At 43.4% G+C, this 20099-nt stretch overlaps 1 protein-coding gene across 36 annotated transcripts in view; it reads right to left on the bottom strand.

Moving 5' to 3' along the window:
* Positions 1-20099, bottom strand: part of PARD3 (par-3 family cell polarity regulator) — a 579492-nt gene that overhangs the window by 497985 nt on the left and 61408 nt on the right. For 2 of the 36 annotated variants that reach the window (XM_055543722.1, XM_055543706.1), the window contains exon 1: positions 336-493. The exons of 33 other annotated variants lie outside the window; for them this stretch is intronic. Coding sequence is in view for 1 of the 3 variants with exons in the window: in XM_055543706.1 (XP_055399681.1) it covers positions 336-389 (54 nt within the window). In the remaining 2 variants the exon portion in view is untranslated. One more of the 36 variants, XM_055543724.1, reaches the window with a different exon arrangement.

Here is a 20099-nt window from a genome sequence, read left to right as displayed (position 1 = left end):
AGGAAAGGGCGTTTCAGCTCAGATGTCACTCTGGCTTCTGAGTGACTGCTGTGCACTTTTGGACGCACCGCTTCTTGCACGAGGACCAAACAGATTTGTCAGGAGGACACATGAGGAAGGGAAAATCTGATCAGGATAGAGTCCTTTCTTTTCTTTCTTTCCTTCTTTTTCTTTTTCACTTAGAATGGAAAAAAATAATAATAATGAAAAATATATAACCCAAGTCTACGTGTATATAGACTTGACTAACTTCAGTTTAAGGAAGTAATGTTTTACTCCCAGTGTCACCTATAAAGACATATTGATTTAAGAAGTATGTCATTCCAGCCATGCACCTGGAAGTGCTGGATTCCAAGCTGCAGGAAAAAAAGCAAAAAACCCATAACCATTAAAGGGCTTCCCAGGTGGCACTAGTGATAAAGAATCTGCCTGCCAACGCAAGAGACACAAGAGACCCCTGGGTCGGGAAGATCCCCTGCAGGAGGACAGAGCAACCCACTCCAGTATTCTTGCCGGGAGAATCCTTTGGACAGAGGAGCCTAACAGGCTACAGTCCATAAGGTTGCGAAGAGTCGGACACAACTGAAGCGAATTAGCACACACATACAACCATTAAAACCAGGCCTCAGACCCCTCAGGGCAGAGACCCACCCTGGGGCATCAGCAAACCACAGCACCTGTGCAGATCAGGCAACAACTGAGATCTTCTCAAGTGAACTAAGATGCTGAATGTTTTTCTACTATTTATAAAGAAATAACCAAACTAAGAGATCCTCAAGGTTCTCACCCAGCTTCACAAAAGAAAAATCTCCCCTCTCCTATTTACTCTCCAACCAGCCAACAAGAGAGGCTGACTCAGACCAAAAGGAATTTCTCCGACGGAAAGAAAGCCTCCCTGAAACATGATAAATTCTAATAGTGCAGAATTCTAAAACAAACCAACCAAATTTGACCCCAAAGCAGCTCTCCACTCCCCCATCCTATGACTTAATCCAAAAACCACCTCCCAGTTTTTCTTCAAAGATGTTATCTCAAGTTGCTTAAAAATCCACAATTCCTTACATCTGGCAGTACCCAACCGGACTGAATCAGAAGAATGACTTGTGAACTAAGAGAGGAGACTGTGAGGAAATGGTGGGTTTTGATAGATAACTTGCACATACCTGGGGTCTCCTTTTTAGAAGCCTGGGCACACAGCCATCCAGCCGCACTCTGTGGCCCCTACACTCAAATGCAGCATAGCCCTCGCTGCGCAGGGTCCGGCGAGGAAGGCCACAGCACGACCACATCACAGGGTGGCCCCAGGTGAGGGACAGCAGGTGCTGGTGCTCAGAACGCAGCTCCAACTGCAGGCACTCGGGAGGGGGAGGGGCCTGTCCCAGTGTTTCCTGGGGCCGCTGAGGCCAGAGGTGGAGCACCCTCCTCCTCCCAGGACACTCCCAGCATGGGTCCAGGGCGGGAGCTATGATGGTATCTTCAAAAGATGTGCCAGAGACCAGAGTCCTCTCAGAGTCTCATCACCATGGACGTATTTGCAGGCGAGGAACACGCATCAGCTTTTAGGATGGTTTTCAGCAGAGAAGAGAGTGACGGACAGACAAAGACAGCCACCACAAACCCCGAGACCCAGGCCAGTGAATGCTCGGGGTCTGCTCGTCACGCAGGCTGGCTGTAGCTCCTTGGTACCCTCCTGAAAAGCCCGTGGAAAGCTCACCCAAATGTCAATTCCTGCTAACATCTACCTCGGCACGGCATCAGTCTCCCATCTCATTTTGTCTCCTGCCCTGTCTCTCCACGGCACTCACGACAATGTCGTGAAGATGTGCATGTTTTACAGTATCACCCTAACCAAGCCTCAGGGCCTGATTCACGCACTCATGGAGCATCTATTCAGTGGCAGGCACTGAACAGACACAGGGCTACAGCAGCAAATGGTCCCTAGTCCCAAGTCGCGCAAACACGGCCCCACACCCCGAAACTCATCGGTGTCACTGGTGATTCCATACCAAAGGTCAATTTGTATTCCTTTACTAACTCATCTGTTTCCAAGTGTGTTGGCACTTAAAATTTTTCCTTGAAAATCCCTAGTGTGACTCACAAACTTATCTGGCTTCATCTGGTCAATTTCAAAGTCATTTGAAATGGGGGAATTTGAAAGGGCTTCAAGATACCTTATGAAGTATGTGAGCAGATTATAGAGGTTAACACCATATCATTTCTTAATCCCTTAGATACACGGTTAGTTTGCTGTCCTTGTAAAGTTTTCCTTTATGAGGTATTTGAAATTTAGTTAACTGTGCCTTCAATGTATTACTTCTAAGAAAATATGGTGCACAGTGTTCCCAAAGAAACAAAACAAAATGCTAACCAGTGCAATCGAAGCACTAAAACAGGAAATATAGCAGGCACAGGCCCAACATATTCTGCATCATACCTGAAGTCTCCGATAAAAATCCTGCATGGAAGCAAAGAAACAAATTAGCTGTTTGGGAACTCAGGCAAAACCTAATTATACAACTAGTAATTAAAGCATGAAATGGACTACCTCAAACAACAATACAATGTGTCACTATAAACTTATCAGACAGGGCGGGAAGACAGCAAAACAGAAGCAAAGCTGGTTTGTGAAGCACTGAAGATGCACAGATACAGTGGACCGGGCACAAAGGCAGAGCTTTAATGACACAGGCACCCAGTGGGCATGTAGCCTGTCTACCAAGAGCAACAACGAAAAGGCAGTGAAAAGACCCCATGGACTCAGTGGCCCAATGATGCACAGTCATTTCCTGTCTGCAGACACTCGAGGCCGTGTGTGTAGCAATGAAGGAGGTAAGTTGTCACTGAGGGTCACACGTTGCTCAAGCAGACACAAAAATTGAACACACTCCAAATAGCTCTCCTTTTCAAAGTGGAAGGAAGATAAGCATTTTCACAACCACCATAATCTGATCTTGAAAGCAACTCATCATACAAAATTAAAACTACCTAACCTCCCCTACCTACAACATCCTCTGCTGAGCACATGTTTACAGACATATGTCTGGGCAGTAGTAGACTTCTGAGCTATCGATCCATCCACCTTTCCAAACACAGGGAGCCTCCTGATGGCAGCAGAACCATGCTCTGCACCATCCAGAGTAGGAAGCAAGAAGCAAGGCCATGGGCCCATCCAAGTTTCTGGAAGACTCCTGCCAGCAGGAACAGTCGAGGATATGGAAGAACATCCATTCAACGGCTCCTAATGACTGAAAACACTGTGCTCTTATTACCCAGTTTAACAGCCGCAGGTGACAGGATGGCATGTGACACGCCACCAGCCAATGAAAACCTTAACACTCAGTCTCAAAGTCCAGCTTGTGTTTTAGGATAAAGGGGTCCAGCCAGGTCTATGGAGGCCTCTGCCCTCCATGACGTCAAATCAACTTTGGGAGGCAAACCACAGGTGTGTGGAAAGTTCACTAACAATTCCTAGGTATCAAAATTAAATGCCAATCAAGTGGTACAAGAATTACAAAAACAAATAGCAGAGACAAAGAACACTTCACAAAGGAATTATGTCCCCTCAAGTGGGGGACATCTTCAGACAAAGGCGAGGAGGCCAAGATGTGCATGACATGATTGGACAGTGGGGAGTAAAGCCCAGACACGACACACACACACCCCCTCAGCACCTGTCTTGTACTCAACTCCTCTCTTCACAGGCCCGGGATGCGGGGAGCTGAGCCGCACACACAGAACTCTGGGGGCCAGGCTGCAGAAGAGGCTCTCTAAACCTGAGTGGGAATCACTGACACTCAAGCCCCCAACCCAAACATCATCTCCAGCTTCGTGTTTGCTCTAAACAACTATTTAAGCAAGCTGTCACCCACAGAAGCTGCACACGTGAACCCAGTTCGAGATCCAACAAGCATTTTGAAAGACCCCAAATCACACTGGTTAAAATTCCAAAACTGTAAGGATTGTGGGATTATCTTGGGTAATCTTACATTCTCCAACCCCTCATCTCTCCTCTTTTTAAAATGAAATCCTATATGGGCTTAACAGTAAAAGTCCTCCAGACACCCCCTCTCAGCCCTGCAGCAGCACTTCCTGTTTATCAAAAGACTAAAGTGAAAAGCAGGTCAACAAAACTCCACAAGGAAAACAGAAAACCCGTCTGACATGTGCTGTGTGAGCCAGAGAAGCACCCCCACCTTTCAGTCACCAGCCCCACATACCGGCGGCATCAGGCGTGTCCAGCCCAGCCCTCTGACCACCTCCCACCACCATGACAGGGCTCTGTTCACATCACAGCAGAGCCTGGACTAGCACACAGGAGACTGAAGCAGAATAACATCAACATATCCAAGCATCTGAACGCCAGAGCCCATTCTTAACTAAAAATCTCTGACAAACAAGAGGCAAAGTCCATTTGGACCAGGTGAGTGTTTGTTTTGACACAAAGCCTCTCTGGGGCCCATCTCACAGTCACATGACATTCCTGCAAAAACCTGCCTCCATTCTGGATGGAACCCCACACCAGGGTACTAGCACCAAAATCTCAGTTTATGATGCAAGATATGTGGGAAACAATTGCTCCCATGGGTAAATATAAACCAAACGTAGACTACTGACACTCGTTTTTCTTTTTTTCCCCTTACTTTTTGGGGAAAAAAAGTGCCTTGGATTGATGCCATTTTGTACCTTGTCAAGAATTCTTCTCAACGCACCTAAAATAATACCTATATATACACATATAAATGCCACTAGAGTCCTAAAAATGTGCCCAGTTATTTAGGAAAGCAAAATCCATCGTAATTTAAATAAGATAATTTGCCTGTAAGGACTGTCACTGTCATTTAACGAGAAATCACAATGTTATGAACTAAGAAAGAATTTTTCAGACTGATTTGAGGGCACTTGACACAGTTTTGAGCCCCATCACAGCAGAAGGGCAATGGAAGTACCTTGAGAAGGGCGATGCATTAATTCTGAATCTACAGCAAATATTCAAGCCCCCTTGACAAAGCTTATGCAAAGTAATACGATATTGAAGCAAACTTGACTAGGTTACATATAAATCCTAAGCCAGGTCCACTCTTCACAAAGACCAGTGACAACCAAGTGAAATCAATTCCAGGGCCGAGGAGACCGCATTCTAAAAATAACAATCTAACCTTCAAATTAGGTTTCTTTCTATCCTGTATCTCCATGCTGTCTTTGAAAACAGTCAAACAACTGTGGAAAGAATACAGTGTAAATTAAACCATGTGAAAAGAAGGAAAGTGATGGAGGCTAATGCTGCAAGGATGTTTGACTGGCACCTGGATTTAGCAAGACAGCAAGCAGGAGGACACGGAAGAACTGACCCTTTTCCTTCAAAGACAGGGTGAGCATGCTGAGTTGGATGAGGTGGGGCAGGATTGGGGCTGAGAGGTGGGGGGAGGGGGATCCCTCTCCCTGGGAGTGTCCAGTGTGCACAAGGGATGAGCAAGTGACCAGGGAACTCAATCCCCACAGGGTCAACAGGCCAGAAAGGCACTGAGGTTCCACTGCTCTAACCACAGAGGCTGCTGGAGCATCATCTCCTGGAGCTGTACGAAGCCACGCTTTCACCATCAGGACAAGACTGAAGAAGAATGTGAGAGATCTAACTAGTAGGTGGATTCAGTAACTGATGGAAGATACAAACAAAGCATTAAGTATAACTTTCAATCTACGTTAGATGAAAAAAAAAATGTGTACTGGGGTTATACCAATACCTTTAATGAAGCATATATTAAACTGCAATCATATAGAGAGTCTCAGTGAACTCCGGGAGTTGGTGATGGACAGGGAGGCCTGGCGTGCTGCGATTCATGGGGCTGCAAAGAGTCAGACATGACTGAGCGACTGATCTGATCTGATCTGAAGCTATAACACTGGCTTTGTTATTTTCTAAATAGTAATAAGTAAGATTTCACCCACCGCCACCCTTTCTTTCACCCTTGCACTTCCAGAAGTCACCTACAGAGAAAACAAGTTATAGTTTATCAACTGCATGTTGTAAGAATAAATTGGTTCAGTGGAAGGGGGCCCTGCCAACCACAATCACAAGAAGCATCCATGGAGGCATCTTGACTGACAGGGACAGAGGGAAAGACCTGGCTGCTCCATCCCAGTGTGGGCAGGGCCACTCACACTTCCTCCTCATGTCAGGACACATGCTCAAGGCCTCCATCTCAAAAACTTTTAACTTCAAATTGTTTGCTTCTGCATCTGGCATATCGCAGAGCTTGTTTAAAACCCCCTTCCAAAATAGAATCATCTTTACAAAGCACAGCCAAGAGCAGGGTGTTCTTAGTTCACTGGTCTTGTTTGCCAAATACATATATTGACTTAAGGGTAGAGGCTGCCCTTGATTCACATGTTCTCAATAAAACCATAAGAGGAAAAGTAGTCAGTGACAGCTGAAACACACACACAACAGCAGCAGCAAAGTCATCATGCCTATTGTGACTTTCTGGAGTTTTTTCCCCCTTAAACAAACACAGTGCCTTACTAACTCCCCAGATTTTCTCTGTCAGAGATCCTCTTTCAAATTCTTTCAGCTCAGATCACTGAGTAATTCTAGCAATCTCTTGAAAAACAAAATGTATTAAGTATCAATCAGATCAGAGTAATTAATCTTGACTTTATTATGTCAAGAAAACTCTGAAACTTCTCACTTTCACTAGTTCGATGCTTTGCAGGTGGCAGGGAAAACCCAATTACCTCATAAATTTTGCATTATCCTGGTACATTGTGTTTTAAAATACACTCAAGTATTGACCACAATGATGCAGCAGAGGCACTGAAAGCGCCCGCTGCCCTGGGCTTGGCAACTCCACAGGGATACAGGATGGGGATGGGGAGGCAGGACGGGGATGGGGATACAGGACTGGGATGGGGAGGCAGGACGGGGATGGGGAGGCAAGACCGGGATGAGGATACAGGACTGGGATGGGGAGGCAGGACAGGGATGGGGAAGAAGAACCGGGATGTGGAGGCAGGATGGGTATGGGGAGGCAGGACCAGGAAGGGGCTGCTTCGTCCCTCCTCGGGGGCTGCCTTATACTGTAGGCCCCAGGGCAGAGGGCTGCTGCTGCTGGGAGTGGGTGCTAAAGTGCCTTTGGCTCTCAAGCCCACATTCCATTACTTAGAGGATGCTGGCTTTGTGACTACTACTGAAACACAGAGCCACCAGCAGAGTGCACTCTGCGAGCAGAGGTTCCTTTCCATGTGGAGGGAAACAGTTCTTCACCCCAATCAAGGCAAAATGCATTCTTAACTGATACTTCATATTTAGCATGGGAGCAATTTAATAAGAAATTAGAATAAACTCGTGTTCATGAGAAAATAAACAGGCAAGTTGAGGATGCTATGAGATAAATACTATACTGTTTAAAACATTTTTCTATATAAAACACTTTTTAAGAGTGGGGGAAACCCAGAGCAGTGTATCCGGAAGCTGCATTGTGGTCTATGGCTTTCTCCATGCAATTAAAATGTCCTTCCAAATCATGTCCACGTTGAAAGACTTGTACGACCATCTACTGTCTCATGATGGTAGAGAAAAATCTCTTTATTTCCCTTCAGTTCCCTACATTTTTTTTTTAAAAAAAAGCTCATACATTTCTATATTTGTTAGTAAAATGTTTCTAAATTTATTAGTACTTTTCTAAAGTTGCTTGTAAAAAATTAAATTATATGTAATAAACCTCTCTGTTCCTAATCTCAATAAACTATTTAAATAACTTGATTACTGGGACTTCCCTGGTGGTCCAGTGGCTAAGACTCCAGGTTCCCAATGCAGGGGGCCCAGGTTTGATTTCTGTCCAGGGAACTAGATCCCACATGCTGCAACTAAAAAAAGATCTCGTGTGCCACAACTAAGACCGGGTACAGCCAAATCAATACATATTTGTTTAAAAAATAACAATTATAATTACAGTACACATAGCACAGAAAGCCACAGGAAACGCTACGGTGAGTATGTGCATATTCATATCTATGTACACGTGCACATGCGGTGCAGAGCAGCTCCGGGGTAAGCCCGCCCTGCGGCAGGCGTTTCCAGACTCGTGCACTCCACAGAGAGTTTTGGCCTCCATGGTCTAAGACATGCTGTGGAGCAAGCGCACAAGCAGGAGAAACGCCAACACTTTGAACCAGCCTCATGAGCTAAGGGGCTTCTGTGGATCATCAATATGAAGGGAGGGTTCAGTTCAGTTCAGTTCAGTTCAGTCGCTCAGTCGTGTCCGACTCTTTGCGACCCCATGAATCGCAGCACGCCAGGCCTCCCTGTCCATCGCCAACTCCCGGAGTTCACTCAGACTCACGTCCATCGAGTCAGTGATGCCATCCAGCCATCTCATCCTCTGTCGTCCCCTTCTCCTCTTGCCCCCAATCCCTCCCAGCATCAGAGTCTTTTCCAATGAGTCAACTCTTCGCATGAGGTGGCCAAAGGACTGGAGTTTCAGCTTTAGCATCATTCCTTCCAAAGAACACCCAGGACTGATCTCCTTTAGAATGGACTGGTTGGATCCCCTTGCAGTCCAAGGACTCTCAAGAGTCTTCTCCAACACCACAGTTCAAAAGCATCAATTCTTCGGCGCTCAGCTTTCTTCACAGTCCAACTCTCACATCCATACATGACCACTGGAAAAACCATAGCCTTGACTTGACTAGACTAGAAGGGAGGGTTAGCTGCTTCCAAACAAGCAACAGAGCCAGGAAGGAGTCAGCGTCCAGGCTCTGGGACTCACTAAGCCAACTACTGAACCTCTTCTCACAGCACTCTCCTCAGCTGAGAAATGAGAGTAACAGAGAGTCCCCAACACACATAATGGTTAAAACAATTACAGGAGTCTAAACCTTTAAAGCAGTTAAAATAGCTCATGGGATTGAGTCACTGCTAAGTTTAGTTGCTATTATTATAGCCAAGGTTCCTTCCTCAACTGTGGATGGGTATTGTACACTGCAAACCCTACCCTTTTGAGGGCGCAAATACCTAGGGCCAATCTACTTCAAAAGGGAGTAGGTTGTACACAGGAGTTCTCATTCCTGACTATCCAAAACACCCACAGAGCTTTATTAATTAGCTACCCAACACCCCAATCCCGACCATCTAGTCTAGGAATGAGCACGGGGAACTCCCCCCACCCCATAAGGGTGATAACTGAATAAAAAGGTTCTGTGCAACCCAGAATGATTTCCTTGGTGTGGACTGACTCTGCTGTCCTGGGTAAGTGCACTCCTGGTTTATAAAGAAATCCCCTGTTCTCCTATTCTCAGCCCTGCAACAGCTAGATGCACTATCTAAGCATAAATTTCTCTAGACTGAGATCTGATCCAAGCTTAAGGGTCAGTACAGATCATCAATTAGCTCCTCGTGGATTTTGGCCTAAATTTAACCATCAACAGCCAACCGTCTCTGAGCCAGATGTAATATAACATTCCTAAAGCTCTTAGTGATAACTACGTTTATCCTTAGAAGTTGGCGGTTTCCTAAAACAAAAGCTGATTTCTCTTAGACGTAGGGGACTGGCCAACATTCCATCTGTCCAGCATCTTCCGTGAGCCCAGCCCTGGAACGGGCTGTCTTACAGCCACAGTATCCCTGAGCCCCAACAGCTGGCAGATTTCCATGAGATTCTGCGGACTGGAGTCAGCTCTAGTCCCTGCTTTGCCAATAACTAGCTGTGTGCGCTCAGGCAATTAAAAGCTCTGGGCATTTCCCCATCTGTAATCACAGAGAAGCAGCACAAGATCTAAGGGCCCCACTACCCTTAACATATATCCTCCTGTAAGCCACAAAAGCTGGACCACCCATTCCCCTTCACAGTGGTCTGGGCCAGTCCCTTGTTGGGAGAAGTCAAGCTTAAACACTCTGGAACAAGAATCCCAAGCGCACATGACTACAAAAACCGAGAAAGCAAATGATGGGGGCGGGATGGGGGTTCCAGCAGCCTGGAGAGGAAAATCAGGCATGTGGGGTGGGCTTGCTCCTGCTTCGATGCTCCAGGTCTCAGGAGAAGCTGTGCATTGTGAGGGCCATGGGGGATCTTCTCAACTGCTCAAGTGGCTGTGACAGACGTCATCAAAGCCCTGCTGTCCAGACCAACTTCACTTGCAGGCAGGGCAAGTCCCACTGGACCCTAAGCAGGCCTGTCCTCCCAGGCTTAAGCCTTAAAGCTCAAAGAATTCCCACCTGGTATTTTGGAAAGAGGTCAAAATTCATTTCACTGGAACAAGTCTGAGCACAGCCACTAGAGAAAGAATTGAGTTTTTCTCTTCATCAATGATTCATGGGCAGCTCAAAGCCTTTTCGATTTTCTGTCTCTGGTCACTTCTTTCTCCATCCCAGATCCTTTAACGGTGCCAGAATAAAACTCTTCTGGCCCTCTTGTTAAACACTGTCTTTGACAACTGTAAGTGAGTTTCCTATTGGAAATGATGGAAGTATTAATCCCACCCCACCACCACATGCCCCTCCATCACCACTGTGTACTGGGCACATCTGACATCGGACCTTAACACCAGACGCCTACATGCATTCTGGTTTAAAGACCATATTTATTCCATCTATTTGATTAGATTTCACCAATTTGAGGCTCAGTAGTGTATTGGCAACCCACTCCAGTGTTCTTGCCTGGAGAATCCCATGGACGGAGGAGCCTGGTGGGCTGCTGTCTATGGGGTTGCACAGAGTCGGACACAACTGAAGCGACTTAGGAGCAGCAGCAGCAGCAGTGTGTTGTGTATGATAGATCATAGGCAAGGATCATGCAGAGGAAAACCCCTTCATTCTGTCTTCCTCAATTTCTCATCATTAATACAGCACAGCTTTTAGAAAACGCTCCCACATTTTGGCTGTCAAATGCTTAATAAAGGTAAACAGTGCTTCAAATACATACAAATAGCCTTTGGGAAACCTGTAGATTGAAACACAACAAATAAAACTTAGACTCCGATAATGAGTGTTATTAGTGAACATCTTCACAGATTAGAAAAAGCCCAGTTAGTAGCCAGAGAGTCCCAATCTTAAATATTTCCACTGACTGCAACAAAACAGGGCATTTTAGAAACGGAAGCAGCAAAATTCTCTTCAATCCTGAAACATGTCCTAAAAGATGAATATAAGAGAATGGAACATACGCACCTAAAAATGCCTTTCCACTTTAAAAAGATTCATTTCCAATAAGCTACTACCCAGTTTTGGAGAAGGAAATGGCAACCCACTCCAGTACTCCTGCCTGGAGAATCCCATGGACAGAGAAGCCTGGCGGGCGACAGTCCATAGGGCTGCAAAGAGTCGGACACGACTGAGCGACTTAGCACGCACAGGCACTACCCAGTTTGCAGTAAATGTGTCACAATGTTGCTTGTTTTTAAATGCTCCCCAATCATCTGATGTCATCACAGGCTGCAGTAAAATGTTTCTGTTTTCCAATAGAACACAACCATTTCGATACTTAACTATTTCTTTCTCATTACCTAGAAGCAGCAAACAAGATTCACATTTTAGGAAGCCCAGTAACATTTAAAATAGTTTGTCAGGTGTGTGCTACATCACTTCGGTCGTGTCCAACTCTATGTGACCCCATGGACTGCGGCTCACCAGGCTCCTCTGTCCATGGGACTCTCTGAGCAAGAATATTGGAGTGGGTTTCCAGGCCCTCCTCCGGGGATCTTCCTGACCCAGGGCTCAAACCGGTGTCTCTTACATCTCTGCCTCCTGCATGGGCAGGCGGGTTTTTTACCACTAGCGCCACCATATGTAGCACGATATTCTGAATCTCACATTAGACAAAGTTACCGAATTATCCTCAAATGTAAAACCCTTCAAATGCTGAAAGTAGTCTACCTTTTTAAGGAAGATAATGCTCTGAATAAAAATCTCTGGTAATTTGAAATATTCTACATGTGAAATACATGCTAAACATCTTCAAATAGTGTGACATGACTTAATATAGAAAGTTTACTATAAGCCAATCTGACCAGTAGCTCAGTTGGCAAAGAATCTGCCTGCAATGCAGGAGACCCGGGTTCTTTTCCTGGGTTGGGAAGATCCACTGGAGAAGGAAATAGCAACCCACTCCAGTGCGCTTGCCTGGAGAATTCCACCCAACAGAGCAGGCTGGCAAGCTACTGTCCACTGGGTCACAAGAGTCACTAAGACATGACTTAGCAACTAAATCACCACCAATCTGACCAGTACATGTTCACAAAAACTCCACTTAATTAAAAATACACTAAGGAAGTTACAACAAATTAACTCATTATGCAATGAACAACCCTCTACAGGAGCCAGAAAGTAATCTGACAGCAGCCCTACAGCTCACGGTGCTCACTCTGGCGGCTGTGCACTCATCTGTGATCTATCCCCAGGGAGAGATTCAATTTAAAAAGATGGGGAAAGAAGGGAGGATTCTTCTTAGAAAAAGCACTCCCAACATCCCCCTTGCCTCGCTTTTGCAAAACCATGGGCTTTCCAATAAGTAATACGGAATTTTAATAGGTCTTATCATCTAAATCAGAACTAAAGAGCATTTCATAAAGAATTTTTGTGTGTTTCTTAAAATGTTCAAGAAAATAATTTCTCAGGGCTATATCCTGACCCAAGATAGGTGTTATCAGTCCTGGAGCATCTCATAGCACAGAGAAATACCAAGGTTTGGCTTTTGAAATGTGAGATACTTCTGATGCCTGTAGCCGATCTAATCTCCAGGCTCATCTTTTAGAAATTATGCCCTTCTGGACAAACATACAGGAACATACGCACCTATTGAGAGTGAGACTCTGGACCTGGAAAACACATCAAGAGGCAATGAAAATTTAATGTTACCAAGGTTTCCAAAAAATATAGTTAATATTTCAAAACTTTCAATTAGGTAATAAATCTACAAGTGGTTGAAATCAGACTTTTACACCAGTGCCTCCCTTGCCCTGTATTCACCCTAATGGGAGCTGAACAATACATTAGCATGATTAGTACTGAGGTAGAAACTTTGGTTGCAATTGTGATTTGCCATGAATTTAAAATTATCACAATTCAGTATGAGCAAAATGCTTTTTTAAACATTCACTGTTTAGGGATTAGTGAAATTCACTTAGGTCAGTATCCCTAGAAAACAAAATGTATGTTGCCAAGTAGCTTTATTTACCTGACAGAGTCCGTTATTCATCTAAGTTCTATGAGAGGCGGTGATGATCATTTCTGTCCTGACTATCCCAGAGAACTTATTCTAGCTGCCTCACTCTAGCTACAGAATTCTAAGTTAAGACAGAAAAGGCTCAAGGCATCAAATTTTAGTATTTATTTTAATAGGAAATGCATAGTGGATAAATTGTTATTTCACAACAAAACAGTCTGAGTCATCCACCTATATGAAATTATCATCCTTAGCACAGGAATATTAAGCTGTCTGTACCCCCAGGTTTTGCATCCAAGGATTCAAGCAACTATGTGGATCAAAAATATTCAGGAAAAAATTTTTTCCAGAAAGGTCTACAAGCAAAACTTCAATTTGTCATGTTTCAGTATATTTGCATAGCATTTACATTGTATAATCTAATAAATAATCTAGAGATGATTTAAAGTATACAGGAGGATGTGCTTAGGTTACACACAAATACCACACCATTTTATATAAGGGACCTGAGCATCCACAGATCTTGGTGTCCAAGAGGCTCCTGGAACTAAGCCCTGATGGATACGGAGGGACAGTTGTATGTATACTATTACATGAAAGCCCTCCTGCTAAAAAATGGAATTTCAGTAAGATGAATTATTCCTATCATTTCTTGAGTTGACCACAGAATGAGCAACTTTGCAATTTGATGAAGGAACCAATTAAGCAATCTTCCTTCTATAGACTACAATTGCCTCCTGTTTCGTTATTACAGTTTTGCGGTCAGTCATACAGCGAGGGGACCCCATATCCCCTCCCACATAAAATACACCAAGAAAGTCATTGTGAACAGAGCTGCCTGCATCACTCCCACACCTCAGCCTGGAGAAAGATGCTGTTTTGTTCTCAGTCCAACTTGTCTTTCCTTTTCTGGCTAAAATAAGAAGCGAAAACAGCTTCAAGTGCACATGGAACATTCACCCAGATTCAACCACAGGCTGAATTATAAAACAAGCCTCAGTAAATTTCAAAGGACTGAAATAATACTGCATATTCTTTCTAGTCACAGAGTTAAATTATAAATCAATGATAAAAATATTTGGAAAATCTCCAAATGTTTGGATATTTGAAGGTTAAGGGACATACTTCTAAATAACCCAAGGCTAAGGGAAATTAAAAAGATTTTGAACCAAATAATAATAAAAATTCAACATATCACAATTTTTGGACTGGAGCTAAGGCTTGATGGTGGATTTATAGGTCTATGTGCTTATTTTAAAAAGAAAAAAAAAAGGTAGATGGCAAGATAGAGAGCAAGTAGGAATTTGCTGTGTGACACAGGAGCTCAGTCCAGTGATCTGTGACAACCTAGAGGGATGGGATGGGGTGAGAGATGGGAGGTGGATTCAGGAGAGAGGGGATATATATACACACCTGTGGCTGATTCATGTTGATATGTGGCAGAGGCCAACACAATATTGTAAAGCAATCATCCTCCAATTAAAAAGGAAGGAAAAAGGCCTAAAAACAATTATCTATGGTTCTAGCTTAAGAAGCTTGAAAAACAGACAAGCAAATTAAACCAAAGTAAGCAGAAAGGAAATACTAAAGTAAGAAACCAATAAAATGGAAAGTAGACAAACACAGAATATAAACCAAAGGTTGGGTCCTTGAAAATTAATAAAAGTGATAAACCCCTAGCTATACTAATCAAAGAAAAAGTGAAATCACAGATTATATCTGTGAATGCAAAAGGGATATCATGACAAATCCTAGATATTAAACAGTTAATAACAGAATATTATGAGCAACTTTATGCTGATAAATTTGACAACTTGGAAGAAATGACCAATTCCTTGAAAGACACAAATTACCAAAACTTATACCAAAAGATATAGAAAATTTGAATAACCCTGTTAAACATCAATTCATAATTTTAAACTTTCCCGCAAAGAAAACTCCAAATTCGAATGGTTTCACTGCTGAATTCTCTCATTAACATTTAAGGGAGAATTAATGTCAATTTTACATAAACTTTCTATGTAAATATGAGGGAAAACTTTTCAACTCATGTTGAAAGGTCAGCATAACCTGATACCAAAATCAGACAAAGACATTAAAATATATGTTATCTCCCTCATGAACACAGGCACAAAAATCCTTAACAAAATATTAGCAAAGTAAAGCCAGCAACATATAAAAGCAGTCAGATACAAAGTGATTTCATCCACAACCACAACTCTTAAGACTCTCTCCCTCTCCAAAATCCAAACCTTTTTTGTTTTCTAATGGACAAATTAACTATGTGTGGAAATCAATGAGCCTGCATTGTAGATTGTACTATAAGCTACAAAGTTGCATAATGCAGTAGGATGTTTTTAATAACCTAAAATCAAGAGTAGAGAAATTAAATTTGGAAAACTACAATGAAGCCAAAGGTATTCAAAATGACTTCCATGAAGTCTCCAGACTGGCTTAGGAGGAAAGCCAGCAGCCTGGCCCAGGAGGGAATGAATCCCTCTCACTGAGTACATTCATGTAAGAGGCAAACCACCATGGTGTGTGTCACCAGGAAGAAGTTTCCCTTGCAGATTTCCAAGATGAATGTGGTGTGAGACACAGTAAACTCATGTCCTCAAACCATTCTTTAATAAACCTAACAATGAGTTTCATGTGTGTTTATTTTACAGTCTCCCAGTTAAAAGGAAATGACCTATTGCAATGGGGGAGGGACAGGAGTCCGAAATTTGATCTGGTTACACATCTCTACCGCTGTAAGTCACCCAACTTTGTACCCCAAAGTTAAGAATTTTACAGCTACAAATTGCCTTTGGCAAGGTTTCTGTATCATAAAGGTATTTGTATCTGTGTGAATGCATACATTTATAAACATCTGTAAAATATGCTTTGAGCTATTTCTTTAAACTATTTTCTCTGTGCCTATCATTTTTCTCTGATTCAGAAAACTGTCAGAATATGAAATGATGACTGATCATCTTCTTTCAAGAACTCTTGTATAGAGCAGGTCCGAGTTTGAGGCTGTATGCAAAGAAAATGTATTCTAGCATGAGATCTTCAGTTCCCCTATAAATTCCACTCAACTCTTATTTGGTGAGGGGTTCTTTTACACAAGTCCTTTACACTAACTGCTGACTTTGCTGCCTGAACTATTGTACCAAGATTTTTCAGAAGCAGCGCAAATAAACCCTTTATGTCCTATAAATTATGGTTCTTTCTAAAATAACACTTTGTAGGCCATAAAACAATATAAAACAAATTTTATTTGCCATTAAAACCTCTAAGATTTAAGCAAACACAAAGAATTTGTAGATCATGAATAACAACTGAGAAAGTCAAGGCTCAAAATTAAATGTTAACTGGAGAGCAAGATCTAAAAACTTCCAACTCCCAAATACTATTCCAATAATTCTTCAGCATGCTACACATTTTGCCAAAATCTTTAAAAAAAAAAAAAAACTTAAACCACAGGGAAAGTAAATACTGTAATGAATTTGCAAATATTTACAAGAGGAGAGCAAAGAATTAAGTCAACTAAATTTAAGGAGACAGACATAATATGAAATAAGCCTCAGGTTCAGGGGTCCCTGCTTCTCAGAATTGACAGGGTAAAAACAAAAGGAAAAGGAATAATCTTGTAAGGCGAAATGTTGAAAAGAATAGTTTTTGCAAGATTAATCACAGCTATTGGTGCAGGAGCGGCGGCTACTACAGAATTGATGCTTTTGAACTGTGGTGTTGGAGAAGACTCTTGAGAGTCCCTTGGACTGCAAGGAGATCCAACCAGTCCATCCAAAAGGAGATCAGTCCTGGGTGTTCATTGGAAGGACTGATGTTGAAGCTGAAACTCCAATACTCTGACCACCTGATGCAAACAGCTGACTCATTTGAAAAGACCCTGATGCTGGGAAAGATTAAGGGCAGGAGAAGGGGACAACAGAGGATGAGATGGCTGGATGGCATCACCAACTCAATGGACATGGGTTTGGGTGGACTCCGGGAGTTGGTGATGGACAGCGAGGCCTGGCGTGCTGCGGTTCATGGGATCGCACAGAGTCGGACACGACTGAGCAACTGAACTGAACTGAATCAAAGCTATTAACTATTCTTTGAAAAACAGACAGCAGGGAAGCCCCCTTCTCTCTAACCTAAAAGAATCAATGAAAGAGCTATTAGAGGAAACACCACCAGGATGTGCAACCTAATGAAAATGTAAAACTAAGGGAACAGTCAATGTACCCCATGCCTTGATAATCCATGTTTGGTTAGACTGAATTTAGAGTTGATTTTTCTCATTAACAAACTGTGTTATAAAAGAAATTAGACAGAAGCAGATTGCTTAAATAATTGGATTGCAGGCTCAGGCGTGTCTGACTCTTTGTGATCCCATGGACTGTATCCCACCAGGCTCCTCTGTCCATGGAATTTTCAAGGCAAGAATACTGGAGGCGGTTGACATTTCCTCCTCCAGGGGAATCTTCCTGACCCAGGGGTTGAACCTGAGTCTCCTATAACTCCTACATTGACAGACATAGACACTATTGTTTATATTCAATAAAAAGTGAGAACTACAGAGAATAAACCTGAAGAATGCTCTCGAAATGTTGGAAACAGGTTGCTTTAGACATCCCATTACGTGGGAAGCAACCAGTCTCATGTCTCCATCCCCTTTTATAGCTAAGACTCCCCACGATCTCAACTGAGAACCGCAGTATCCAAACCCAGGCTCAGAAACATGAACGACCAGAGCCAGAGGGACAGAGGGAGAAGCGGGAGTGTGCAGCACAGATCTGGCCCCAGGGACTCGCTGTGTATTTAGGTGGCTGAGCTAACAGTTGTGAGGTCAAAGGTATCTCATTCGTACAATTTGCCTTTCATTTTTTAACAGAAGCCAAAGTTTATTCTGTGATTATGCGGTCAGGCAAGGAGGATTTCCTATTTCGGCAGTCACAATAGGCAAAAGCAGAAAGCCCTTCTAGGTACTTGGCTGTATTCACCTTCAAGGACAGGTGAAGTCATGCCCTTAATATCGGCCCAAACAAGGAACGGAAAAGAGGTCTGCCACAAACAGCCCAGAGCAGCACTTATCCCGAGGCCGGAGAGACGAAAGGCAGATCCCCTTCCTCAACATGCTTATATCACTGTGGAGGCAAAACCACAGCAAGGCAGTCTGCTGCACACTTAAGAAAACAGGGACAAGAGCGTGCCAGGTGCACGCGCAGAAGCCTGGGCCAGAGGACCCACCCGGGCTAAGAGCAAGGAGGGAGGCAAGACCAGCTGTGGGGCTCTCACTGGACAAGTGAAGACTGCATTTTCCCTAAAGGCTATGGGTCTTACTACACGCAATGTCCTCAACTATTTTCTTTTCATTTGTTTTTTCTAAGTGCCAGTTTTAACCTACTAAGAAACAAACTCCCCTCCCTCTCCCAGATGAACTATCCTGAATGATACCTGCATCCATAATTTTAAGGAAAATACCTTTATTAGCTAGCTGGACAGAAAAATCACACTTTTACAAGTACCACTGGTCCTGGAAAAGCTGGTACTAGACTCATCCATCATACAAATAGAATCCTAGATTTTTTTTAAGTATAGTTGATTTACAATGTTGTGTTAGTTTCAGATGTATAGCACAGTGATTCGGCTATTATATATATATATTCTTTCTCAGATTCTTCTTCCTTATAAATTATTACAAAATGTTGATAAAATCCCACTTTTAATCAGCTTCATGGCACACAAAACTACTGTGTATTCAAACCTCATTAAAATGCAGGGAAGTATGTTGCCACTTCATACAAAATACTGCTAATTTTACTTGTAAATATAAAGTGTTTAAAGAACACACTACTACAAAACATAAACCAGAGCAAACACAAATGAGTGTGTTCAGTGAAAGGCTATGTGTATCTGACCGACCAGAGGAAGTGAGAAAGATGACACCCAGGAGAAGGTAACTAACTCTCTGTATCACCATCCCCTTAAATAAAATAACTAAGCACTGAAACATAAGTTTTTATTAATATACAGTCAACAACTAACTAAAATGGAACAGAAAGGGGACATCAATGGAAAAACTAGTGAAAACCAAATAAAATCTGGAGTTAAGTAGCACAAGCCATGGCAAGCAATGGTAGAAGTCGGGGCACAGACAACCAACCACTAGGGTTCACCTCCCACGGGCTCACAGGAGGCAAAGCGGAGTGCGGAGGATGTCAGAGACTTTAGCTCAAGAGAGAAAACACAAAGAGAGCAGCTGGTGGGAGCCAGGCACCACCCCCCCCACCCCCAGAGGAGGAGGGAAGGAAATATGAAACCAGTGCAAACAGGCGGTGGTGGGGGGGGTGGAGGGGGGGCGTGGAGGGGGGTGGGCAGGGGTCCTTTCCAGACGACCACCAGTGCAGCAAGAGCTGAGAAGCAGACACATCAAAATGGAAAAGCTCCGAGCTGAGTGGCAGGAGATGTCCCTAACAGGTCTCCTAGATGCGGAGACAGTAGTTAATTCAAGCAGACACAGATGCTGTGAATGCAAAATGATGAAAAAGCGTATCAGCGGATCTGTCTCCTGGGAAATACATATGCTATTAGGGTTCAGCCTCTTGCATGACCTCAAAGTCACCAGCCTTTTGAATCGGTGGCAGTGGCTCTAGACAACATTCTCTGTCAATCGCCTTTGCAGTTACAACAAAACAGAGGTTTACCATGAGTTCTTGGCAGGACGCTAAGAATGCTCTTTTGGCTCCACCCCATCTCACACTCCCACTCCTCCCACCTGTCACCCCCGGGTGTCCTCCTCATTCATGTCAATCTATTCCGAAGCTTCACAACATCTCCCCTATCAGCCTCTTCTGTATTTTATGAACAACAAACTCTCTTTCCTTCCCTCTCCTCCTGAGGGCTCAGAGACGAATTTTTATTCTGAGCCAAAAAAAAAAATTAATTGGCATG

Source organism: Bubalus kerabau, chromosome 13 (genome assembly GCF_029407905.1).
Source record: "Bubalus kerabau isolate K-KA32 ecotype Philippines breed swamp buffalo chromosome 13, PCC_UOA_SB_1v2, whole genome shotgun sequence".
Lineage (NCBI taxonomy): Eukaryota > Metazoa > Chordata > Mammalia > Artiodactyla > Bovidae > Bubalus > Bubalus kerabau.
The sequence above is the reverse complement of the archived record's forward strand: the minus strand, read 5'-3'. Positions and strand labels throughout refer to the sequence as shown.